Source organism: Argentina anserina, chromosome 3 (genome assembly GCF_933775445.1).
Source record: "Argentina anserina chromosome 3, drPotAnse1.1, whole genome shotgun sequence".
Classification (NCBI taxonomy): Eukaryota; Viridiplantae; Streptophyta; class Magnoliopsida; order Rosales; family Rosaceae; genus Argentina; species Argentina anserina.
In genome coordinates, this window is record NC_065874.1 from 3,695,170 (window position 1) to 3,707,643 (window position 12,474).

The 12,474-nt window shown below is 35.4% G+C and overlaps 1 protein-coding gene across 1 annotated transcript; it reads left to right on the plus strand.

The window, feature by feature from the left end:
• The first annotated feature begins 7,183 nt into the window (after window positions 1-7,183).
• Window positions 7,184-9,491, plus strand: LOC126786563 (aquaporin NIP1-1-like). Its single transcript, XM_050512414.1, has 5 exons — window positions 7,184-7,428; window positions 7,553-7,777; window positions 8,272-8,469; window positions 8,699-8,760; window positions 8,966-9,491. The coding sequence occupies exons 1-5, from the start codon at window positions 7,309-7,311 to the stop codon at window positions 9,174-9,176; spliced, it is 816 nt and encodes a 271-aa protein (XP_050368371.1). The 5' UTR covers window positions 7,184-7,308; the 3' UTR covers window positions 9,177-9,491.
• The last annotated feature ends 2,983 nt before the right edge of the window (window positions 9,492-12,474 follow it).

Genomic DNA, 12,474 nt, shown 5'->3' on the forward strand with positions numbered 1-12,474 from the left:
AATTAAGGAATTTTTCATGATGGGGGGGGGGGGGGGGGGGGTTAACATGTCAATAATGCTAGAATATGGAAATTACTTTACATGGGTAATTTAATTTTTCTATCTTAAAGGTAGATATTTTTCTTTTAATGCTTAGTTAATGTTGTTAGTAGAAGTTTAAGTTCTTAACCTAGCTAATAAATTTTACTTTGACTTATAACTTATATATATGTTAGACGCATTGGTTTATATTCATATACTTATGTGTTAGATACCATTTGAGACTAAATTATATGAAAATATACAAAAATACTTAGAACAAAGATACTTACAATAAAAAAAAATTAAGAAATTAATCTCAAGAACAACAAACCTTATTGGTAGATACCGAAGAGAATGTACGTGACAATGAATATGCATGGATGATAGTGTGATACATAAATTCACAACAAACAATTTGATTCAACCTTCTTCCTATTTGCACTAGTTCAAAGGAGTTTGTATGAAAATTTGTACAGTTTAGAATTTGGCCATATATAAAGGTTTTTTCAATGCACATTTGAAATGAATGCACACACAAATTAAGAAATTGTTTCAATTTTTCAACTAAAAGGGTAAAAAAGTGAAACCATTCAAAAAAAATTGTTTTAAAGATAAAACCTATAAAAAATGTTGAAATCATTAATTTGAGTATAGAATCAAAAAAAACTTTTGGGTGTGGCCGTGTGGGTTTAGATTCAAAGGGGGGCTTTAATTGAGATTATGTCTATTATCTCAAAATTCTTTTAGGTGTTGCAGATGGTTCCGAATAGTTTTAAGGTACGTACGTTAGCTAGATACAAATTTAGTCTCATACATGAAAAATGATACTTGATCATTAAAATTTGTTGTTTTGGAAAAGTTAATTGATATGTTTAGTTTTTCCCCTCTGCTACACATATAGACTATTACTAGGAGGTTTGTTTAATCTAATCAAGGTATATATTAGTTTTTCTTAAACATTTGATAGGGATCGATGGTGTCTTGCTGTAGTTCCCATGCCGAATGAGCTACGATTAACCTATTCGATCTAATTCACATTTTATGTCTTTTTTCTGTCTAGACTTTTAGAATATTGATTAAATATTGGAAGTGGTAATAGTTTTCATCACCAGCTCTTGCACTTTCCTTTTCCTCTTTGCTGGGGGATGGATTTGGATCAAGTCGGTTCACTTATGGTTTGGTAGGATAATATTTGGTTGTTCTTGAACTAATATCTTCAATCATTGATGTTTAAAATTGTTAGATTTGGATCATTTTGGCTACCAGAAGCTATTTATAATTATAGTTAAGTGGCTAACATTACTAAAGATGCAGTCGTGTCAATGTTATTTTTCTAATCTTCCGTAGAGCTATTGTACTTATTTTTGTTCGTTGCGTTTAACCAATTTTTCAATATTACAAAGAATGTTGTATTAGAGGTTCTATGCCAAAAACCCTAAGCACCGTCGTGTACAGCGCAGTAGTGCACCTTCATGGTTGCCTAAATCGTAGCAACCTGCTACATGGAAACACCAGCCTCCTCTTTTCGGTGGCCTCCCATACCCCCCAATCTCTTGGGCTCATCAAATCTTTTGATCATGAACTACAACGCTGCCTCCCAATATCACAATCAAAACTTGGATCCCAATATAGGAGCAACATAGCTTTCAAGCAATGGATTACTGTCAAAGAGATTGTAGGTCGTGCTCAACCACAACGAGCACGGCTCAAAGAATCTGAGAAGTATAATTTTAGGGTTTTGCGAATAATTGCGGGGTTTTGTCCAAGCCAAATTGGGTCTTTTGACCCGTTTTTGTGGCGGAGGAAAGCTACGATGCTACACCAAGCCGACGGGCTGTAGATGGTAGTTGTTGGCTTTCCACCTTGTCAAGGTCGTCATGTTTTGGGGCAAGGTGGTAGGTGTTTGGATTGGAAAAAACCAGTGAGATACCTCCCTCAGGTCGGGGAAGCGGCGGCTGCAGTGGTGCTAGTAGGAGTGGGCATAAATTACTTGAATCCCGATCCCGTTCTGAAATTTACCGTAACAGGATGGGAAATGACGGAAGTTTAAAAATGCTAGTTCCTTCCCGTTTTATTACGCTGGGATGAGATGTGAGATGAATAAATTATATCTCACTTCGTCCCGTCCTGTCACATTTTAAATTTCATTTAAATTTCAAACATCTAATATTTCATCATCACCATACATTTATAATTTATGAGAACACATTAGATGCATTTGATAAAAAAATGACTAACTTCAAAGAATGAATCTTGGACCTTGGTTCATTTCCTAAAGATAAACAAGTCCCGGTTAATTTTCTCATTAATATATGGTTCGAGTGTTATGATATAAATAAAGACGATTCGTATATTACAAATTTCTATGAACTTAGCAATCGGAACATATCTAATATTATATATAATATATAATTATATATGTTTCTATTGTATGATAACACTAAAATTTTCATGTACAATATCTATAACACTATAATTTGAATGATTAATTTAATTTATAATAATTAAACCCATGATATCGAAGTAGATGATGAAAGATATTTGGAACAATTTATATGTTTCTTCTATTACAATAATTCGTACTAAAATTTTATTTGTGGTAAATGAAATATTTATTATTTAAAATCCGGAAATGTGGGATAGGCCCGGTCCCATCCCAATTTTGTCCCAATCCCGACGGGATTGATCTCGGGTGGGACGAACTTTTAAAAATACAAATCTCATCCCGATCCCGTACCGAGTTTAATAAGTGAGACGAAACGCGAGATTAGCCTCATTCCGTCCCATGCCCACCCCTAGGTGCTAGTCAGATCGGATCTGAGCGACAACTTCATTCCTAGGTGGGTGCCCATATATGTTTTAAGACCCGACCCACTTTTGAGGCCCAACTCAAGGTCTTCAAAGTCTATTTGGCTGATGATGATCAATCTTGCTGCTGTTTTCATTAATTTGTTTGTTGGGTTTCGTATTTGGGATCCAGGAAAACCTATCGCTGAACCTTAGATAAATTACGATGGAGGAAACTTATTTTTCTGAGTCATTTTAATGCTTCTGTTTTTTTTCTTTAACACCCTCCCTAACACATCTAAGGTCATGGAGGTTTTTTTTTTGCTCGTTCCTTTTTGTACTCGCCTTATTCTATGTATCACAATGATGTATGAGATATGTGGTCTATCCTATGTATCACAATGGTGTATGCTGATAGAAGCACTTTGTGCGACGTTCTTAACATGTTTTTACCTCAATTTGTATTTTGCTTAGCCCTTATTGTTGTACTATTGAGTCATTGAGTCGTAGTAAGAGTCTTGAGCGGTATTGGATGCATTGTTGTGCTTACATGAGTTAAAAACGCATAATTGGTCTAGAGTCCTAGTTTGACTAAGAATCCTTGTAAGTTTTGAAACTAATTATCTCTTACTTATGATTTATTTTTTTATTTTCAGATTGGATTGAAGAGATAATTAAAGAAAAAGAGATAAAGTCAAGTCATGCAACAATTAAATAGAAGATGATCATTAAAGGAATAAAACATGGCATGATTTATGGAATAAAACATGACATGATTTAGAGAATAAAACATGACATGATTTATGGAATAAAGCATGACATGATTTAAGGAGAATAAAACATGTCATTATTATAGGAAGAAAGGAGTAATTTCAAACCCTCCATCTTTATTCTATATATACATGCCTTCAACTCTCAAATATCATCACTTCTCATTAGCATTCAAGAGCCAAAACTCTACCAAAACACCACCATAAACTTTCCTCACAAATTAGCCAAGCCATCCACCCCAAAATCATCATCATCTCCACCGAGTTTCACTTATTGCAGCCGTACCTCTAATGTTCCTACAACGTGTGATTCTTGCAACTCATCTCCATGGCTTCGTCTATTTGTGTTAATCTACAATTCTTTGTCTATGAAGATGTAAGTTGTTTATGTAGAAATATTAGTTTTGTATTTGTTTTAGAATTTTCAGATTGTATTTGATATTTTTTTAGACTAAACTGATTTTATGTTCTTATAATTATTGAAGTTTGTATTTCTATTGTTGTGTTCTAATCATCTTTCTCATACTTTTAGATAATTTTCAGATATGTGCATATGATTTTTGTGCTTGGATACAGTTTCTAAGATTGTGTTTGAGTACTAGATTCATCAACCATATTGACACAAATCGAATCATCCCTAAGTAGGTTCGGTTTGTGTTGATTAAAAGTGGTAAAAATTATGGAAATTTGTATATGAAACCATGGTGGGTGACGCCACACATGAAACATGTCTCCAATAAAGATTTGGTGCTTAAATGTAATCATATTTGATTTCTACTCTAAGTGTTATTGAATTCGATTGCATGCAAATTTAGATTAGGCCCTAAGTCAATCTAAATGTTAATTGAAATTTTACATGATTAGATGATCCCCTAATGCTCTAATTGTATTGGTGTCTAAAAAGTATGTAATTTGTCGAATTAGAATGCATGATAGGTTTGAACTTGTAATTATGTGGTGTAATGGTAAATTTAGTTTAAGTTTGTTAAAGAGAAGTCGATCATGTAGATAGTAATTTAGGTTTTATTTTAGTAGTTAATAATCAATCTCAAACCCCCATTATTTGTTAACACTAAAAGTTTAGAGTTCCATTCAATTCCCTGGAAAGAACGATAACTGCTTATTTTATACTAACAATGATGTTTTACATGGTTTATTATAGACGTTTTAATTAACGCCTATCCTATGCACCATGGAGCCTTGTTCTATCCTGTAATAGGTAATAGCAGGTGGATATGTAATGACAATCTTGACATGCGCGTGCATTTTCAATGAATTAATTCATCCTAAAAAAAACATTACTAAAGATGCTCTATGTAACTAAATCCCTTTTTTTTCGATAACAAACTAACTAAATGCTTTGAATTCATTCTCCGATACAGTAATAGTGGTGATAAAACAAAATCTTGCTATATATTATATAAATTATCCACGAGCAACTCAAGGTTAATAGCGATTGGTAGGAACTGCAAGTCTCTGATCCATGTATAGAATCAAAACGTAAATGTTATAACTATTGAAACTACAAGTCTCCAATCCATATGTTGAACCAAAACTGCTAAAACTAAAGGTTTTAGGAGGCTGAAATATACGCTCCTCATTTTACAATATACATTTCATATTTCTTTTTTAAGTAACTTGAATTTTGTCCTTACTCACTAAGTTTTGTCTTTTTATGAGAGTTTTAACTAAATCTTATAATCAGGAATTACAAATTTCAAAGTGTTTCTTTTTTTAATCAACGACGCATTGTTTGGAATATATATAAGAGAATGTATGGTACATCATGAACACATAGGGCAACGATAATGAGAGTACATAAACTAACTAAGAAACCAGAAAAACCTAGAGAACTAGATATCACCAATTTCTTAACTAGATCTATGACGAAATTCACTGCAATCCGCTTAAAAGTAACCAGAAAAGTAAAGTCTTTATCAGCATCAGCTAACTTATTTTTGAAACAAGACAACATGCCCTAAGCTGGAACAGAACCCTATGAAAAGGTTTCCACAAAGCTCTCTGTCTCCTCACCGGTCTCCTTCATGTGCTTGGCCGGAATAGTAATCCCAGAAAATTAGACCCACAACCTCGGCCGAAAAGCCTCAACCCGAGCCCAGATTAGGAAGGCCCAAACCGAGCCCATTACAACCTTAGCTCGTTGATGTTCCTTCTTGATCCTCAACAAGCCCTCGTCGGCAGTAGTGAATTGACCAACTGCAGTCAGATCAGCACCACTCAGGCAAACATAAAAACCACTGCCAAAAGGATTGATTGCCGCCAATCCAAAAAAGTGCCAAGAGCCAGAACGCTCAAAACCACTATCGTCGTCGAGCAAGAGATCTGAAATGACTTCTTGCCGATGAACCAGACCAGTACACGACCACAACAACCTTCTTCCATGCGACCCGCATCGAAAAAGAAGAAGGAACAAGAGAAGGAGGAGACAAAAACCTCCTTGGTGCCGGAATCCAGCCGCTTCTACTGCTATCATCACCTTTATCATCACCCTCGCCGCTATCCCAAAAACCAAAGCAACACACAAAGAAGATAGCTAGGATTAGCGAGAGAGAGAGAGAGAGAGAGAGAGAGAGAGAGAGAGAGAGAGAGAGAGAGAGAGAGAGAGAGAGAGAGAGAGAGAGAGAGAGAGAGAGAGAGAGAGAGAGAGAGAGAGAGAGAGAGAGAGAGAGAGAGAGAGCACGAAAAGAAGGCGAGCCATTTTTAGATAAAATTTCAAAGTTTTAATTTCAGCTACCAAGTCTTAAACTACTTAAGTATAAAAAAAAAATCGCAACTAACACTAAACATTTTTACCTCTCCTCAAGCCCATACATTTTCTATATGCTTGCAAACTTATCTATGTTGACCCGCAACGTTTGAGGAGGTATTAGCGTGACTAACGCTGAAGTCCCAAATCAAGAGTGATTCACCTCTCTTAATTGAATCATAATTATATGTTATTAACATTACTGTGTTCATCTCAATTTAGGGACATTCCTAATCTCAGTTAGGAATGTTATTCATTGTAATTATTTATGCAGCAGTATATTTGTGTATCAATTGTATTCATTCATATCAATGGAAATTCAATCTTAACAATTTCTTTTATAGGAATAAGTTGTTTAAGGGATTTTAGGTTGTAATTTCTTTGTCCGAAAAAAACTAATATTAGAAACTCTGATCTTATCTTGAAATTACAGCCGTATCTGATTCATGCTTAACCAATTCTTACATTGAACAAATCCTCAGTATTTTGTTTCAGATCAGCATATGCTTGCCTAACAGGTACCGTAATTAATAGTCATCGATTAGCAGAAGGTATGGAAAGCCATCAATGTCTTCTCTGTAATTCCGGTGGGTAGTTGAAGCAGCCTTAAATGCCTATTTGCTGTTTCACAAGCCCTACATGTCCACATTTTTCAACGATATGTACTATGAAACCTTCATATATTGAATCATAAGTCTTTTTTATAAATCGAAGAAAAACTAACAAGAGCACAAAAACCCATCCCTTTCCAACTGGTCAACATCTCTCTCTCTCTCTCTCTCTCTCTCTCTCCACTGTCCTTGGACCCAATTTGCACACCATAAATTGGAGTTGTCCTCCTGAGTTTTTTCTCACTTCAGGGATTGAGCAAAACAAGCATAAGCAATATCTCCTTCTAAGTCACTTTGTTCTCTGTCTCTTTATCTATCACTCTTCTCAGCTTTTGTGTAGTATCTTGAAGCCATGGCTGAGAATCATGCAACGAATGGGAACCATGTTCTCAATGTTGAAGATGCCAGAACTTCTTCCAAAACCAACCAAGAATCAAGCAGCAGCTTTCTCTGTGTACCCTTTATGCAGAAGGTGACATTAATGATAAATCTTGCTGTCTTTTTAGTTTCAACTACAATAAAAATATAATCTTTCAGCTTCAAACATCAAAACCTCTTCATCAAGTGTTTGAAGTTGAGAGCTTTACGTTTTTCAGGTCATTGCTGAGGTGTTGGGGACATATTTCTTGATATTTGCTGGTTGTGGAGCTGTGGTGGTGAATTTGAACACAGACAAGACGGTGTCGTTTCCGGGGATTGCAATTGTTTGGGGACTTGTTGTGATGGTCATGATTTACTCTGTTGGTCACATCTCCGGTGCTCATTTCAATCCTGCAGTCACTATTGCTTTTGCTACTTCGAAGAGGTTTCCATGGAAACAGGTGAGCTAATCAAACCAACCAGGATTCTATTTCTTATATTCTTTTCCTTTGGAAATGGTAAACTACCCAAATACACTCTGAAATCAAGAGTCAATGTGTTAAATAAAAAAAAATTTGTTACTTCTTAAATAAGATTTATATAAGAATGATAAGTTCTCCGAAGGCATTGCTGGCTAGTTTTGGCTTAGAGAAGCAGATAGTCATCATTCAAACTCAAATTCCACGTACTTCATATAAGAAAAAGAACAGATAGATAAAACCTGGGGATCAGATTTTGTTACAACAAAAGTCAAAGCTCTTTTAATTAATGTTGCTTCTGAACTTGCCCAAAACCATTTCAAGGATAACAAAATGCTGATACTTGCAGACATTGGCAGAAAATTTGCATGCATACACTTACACCATTGTATCTGTTGTAAATCTGACTTTAATATGATGACTACCTATCTTTATGATTCTTTGTGTTTGTGTTTGATTTTGCTTTCTCTTCTTAGGTACCCCCTTATGTTGCTGCTCAAGTCCTTGGATCGACGCTCGCAAGTGGTACCCTTAGGCTCATATTTAACAACCACCAAGACCATTTTGCAGGAACAAGTCCTAGTGGAACTCAACTACAGTCTTTCGTGCTTGAGTTCATCATCACATTTTACCTCATGTTTGTTGTTTCTGGTGTGGCCACTGATAACAGAGCGGTTAGTACTATTCTACCTCTTATTCTCAACAATTAATGGCTCCTATTTTTAATCAAGAAGTACCTAATATGGTTTGCCTAATAGGGATGGTGCGTTTACTTGCTTAACTGATTTGGCTAGTGTATTATCATATTACTTCATTTGACAATGTAGTCCAAAAAGTTTGCATCCTGAAAATTTATTATATTAAAGTATCAATAATAATGTTCCAGACTGTTTGCTTATGCAGATCGGAGAGCTTGCTGGGCTTGCAGTCGGCTCCACGGTTCTTCTGAATGTGATGTTTGCAGGGTATAATCTTCTTAATGTCTTCTTAATATAATCCATTCCTATCCTATGGTATTTTATTACTAATAAGCAGAGGTGTTTTCCTCTTGGAGGTTTTCCATAGGCCAAACTAAGAATTTTGTTCTCTTTGTTCTTTATTATTTGTTTGTTTTTAATAATCTATGCTCATTCTGTTAGTTTCTCATGTGACTTGGGGCATATTCTGCAGGCCAATTTCAGGAGCATCAATGAACCCAGCAAGAAGCTTAGGCCCTGCAATAGTCTCAAGCCATTACAAGAACCTGTGGGTTTACCTTGTGGCACCAACTCTTGGAGCTGTATGTGGTGCCTTGGTGTACAATGTAATTCGATTTACGGATAAGCCATTGCGAGAGCTCACCAAGAGTGGTTCTTTCTTGAAAAGCACTGGCCGCACCTAGTTGATCAAAAATAGAAGAGGGGATTTGCTATATACAAGTCTATTTCCCTAGATTTTCTATATACAAGTCTATTTCCCTAACTATGTATAATGTAACTAGTTTATACAATTGTGGGTTAGAGAGGAGAGATGCAAAGATAAAAGACCCTTACAGGTCTATATTCTCTTCCCAAAAGTGTGGTGATTAGTCTAAAAAGGGAGAAGTTGTCATGCTTGAATTGAATGGTTAAATACCCTTTCTTATCCATATGTAGGTTGAGAAATCAAAAAGTGTTTCTGGTTGAATGGAAAGTATGTTTTCATGTTTCTTATTATATGAGTCATGATGGGTTAGAATTTGTATCTTACTCTAAATGAGGTAAATGACATACTTGGAAAGTTGGAAATCACACGAGTCCTGTTCATATAATCATATTTGGCACGGGAAAGTGGATTACTGCCAAAGTAGCATGGACACGTTGAAAAGGCGTGTATCACGTGTCCGACACGGATACAGACACAATACGATCAAATACGTCCGGATACGGTAGAATACGCGTGTCCTATTTCGGTAAATTTTGGACACGTTGACTGATAAGTTTTGGACACAGTGACTAGCTCTCAAAGCCGCACAATCACATTGTCCACCTCCCTATTCTTTGCGTTTCTCTCTCTCAGACCATTTAAACAATTGAATCGATTTTAGGTTCTTCACTTGTGTTATTTTGAAGATCTATCAAATGGGTTATGGTGGATCCGGTGATAGGTGGTTATGACGGATTTGGTCATTTTGGTGAGAGATGAATTGAACCTAAACCTTAAATCAATCAAGGAACAAGATGAATTGAATCTGTTGATGGATGGTTATGGTGGTGACTGGTGAGAGAATTTGATGAGCTTGAATGAGTTCTGGAATTCTGGTGATGGCCACCAATTAGAGTTTTAGATAGAAAACAGAAAAGTCACCTTGAGAGTGTGGGATTGTGATAGACATGTGGACTAGAAAGAATATGTGTGTGGATGTGTATGTTGGTAACAGTGTACATTAGTTTCTTGTTTTAATCTCAACCGTATAAGATAATTAAAATTGATAACAAGAGCTCTACTTCTTCTTCTTAAATAGATTAAGGAAAAATACATATGTATACATTATATATATTAAAATTATTATTTCATTAACGTGTCTATCACGTATCCGTGTCTAAAAATTTTATATTTGACGTGTTCACGTATCGTATTGTGTTTAATACAGACACTCGTGTCTGTGTCCGTGCTACTTTACTGCACATGTATTTCAATTATTCAATGCTTAATGAATATCCATATCTAGAAATAAATGGTTAATAGTCTTGTCTATAAGCTCCTGCTTATCAAGGAGTTGTTCACACTTCAGACTAGGGGTGGACTTTTAGACACCGAAAAACTGAAAACCGACTAAAATCGTACCGAACTGACACTGAGAAACCGAAACCGAATAAAACCGATCTATCGGTTCCGGTTTTAACATCAAACGGAATAGTTCAGTTTCAGTTTGCGGTTTCATCTATGTAAAAAACCAATCAAACCGAACCGAACCGAATCGACATATATGTATTTAATTATTAATATTTAATATAATAATAGGTGTACGTCATGTTTTTATTGATTAAGAGTTACATACGATATATATGATTTTACATGATTACGGTTTTGAAATGTCTAACTTAATTGCTCACAGTCTTTAACTCATTAAATATTTCATTTTGGTTAATACTCTATCGTAAATTTGTTGATTTTATTTGTTGTTTCTAACTTATTGCAATCTAGTTTACTTATTTACGAATTTCAAGTACTGAATTGTAGTTTACTACTTTACTTTGATTTTAACTTTTATTTTAAGTCAAGTATGAAAAGTTATTACAAATAGTAGGTTATGTAACCAAAACCGAACCGAACCAAACCGAATTATAGGTTAACATAAACTGTGGTTTTGAGAAATACAAAACCGATGCCTCAGTTTCGGTTTTCGGTTAGTACTCTTAAACCGAACCGATAGAACTGAGTCCACCCCTACTTCAGACCACGTACGTCTTTTGTTTTACATATTCGATGCTAGAAGCCTTGAAGAGATGGTTTCTTGTGTTTGAATTCGTTTTGTTCCCACTTTGTACATAATCGTGTATGTATTTATCTTTTGTGATCCTTGGCGTGACATATAGCCTCGATAAAATTGTGTACATGTGAATCGTTGAATAAGTGAGGGTAAATTTTGATCATTTTGCCTCTTGCTTCATCCATTTTTACAGCACCAAACCAACTGATTCATACCTTAAATATCACAAACAAGAGTCTAGGATCTGATACCAATTGTTACGTTTTCGATACAATTATTGACCGATTCACAATAAGTGTCTCGGTAAGTGTGGTGACATGTTTTTCTTCCAAATCTTTCTCTTTCCCGTGGAACTTAAGAGTTTGTTGACACAACTATCTATCTAAAGTCCGCCAGCTGTCTTTTCGATGCAGTCATATATTCAGAGAATGAAATGTAGTAGCTGACAGAATGGTCAATTTATGCATCACCAATGACTCTTTTACTTGGTATGATAGCCACCCTAGTATGATCGTGAAATTCTTACAAGCTGATTACTTGAGATTTCCGAATTATCGGTTTTCATAGTATATAAAAAAAAAATTCACAATAAGTGGTATCAAAGCTCAGACTCTTGTCTGGGATAGTTATGAATTGCCAGTAGGTTCGGTGTTGTCAAACTAGATCTCTCTTGTTTTCCCATCTCTCTCCACTCTTCCCTCTTTCACTCTTTAACTCCAACACGTTACACACTTTGCTCTCTGATGTAAATCATGAGCCAAACACCTCCTTATGGAGGCGCGCATATATATCATTATGCAACTTTCTGCACTAATTAGGAATCCCATACTTAGTAGTGGTAGGTAATGCATCCTCCTTCTCGATCAACAATGAATAGACCTCATATTGCATCCATTATCGTTCCTTATTGAACCACCTTACTCTAAAAAATCATCTTAGGAAAAATACATGAGCTAGAAACTTAACAATCTCTCCCTCAAAACCATAAGAAAGGTATACGGCATGACTCCATTTTGACAACACAAATTCTACCAATCTAACCTTGAAGATCACAGACAAGAATATAAGCTCTCATACCTGATAAAGTGATGTATACTCTCAACAATACCATTTGTTGGGTTTTCCAACACCCTTCACAACAACTGGTATCAAAGCCTCGATTCTTGTCTGGAATATTCATGGATTAGCCCGTAGGTTCGGTGTTGTCAGAATGGATCTCTCTTGTTTT

Coding starts and splice junctions, on each gene's coding strand:
- LOC126786563 (XM_050512414.1), top strand. CDS start 7,309: ATGGCTGAGAATCATGCAACGAATGGGAACCATGTTCTCAATGTTGAA. Junction 7,778..8,271: donor AGAGGTTTCCATGGAAACAG/GTGAGCTAATCA, acceptor TTCTCTTCTTAG/GTACCCCCTTATGTTGCTGC. Junction 8,761..8,965: donor CTGAATGTGATGTTTGCAGG/GTATAATCTTCT, acceptor CATATTCTGCAG/GCCAATTTCAGGAGCATCAA.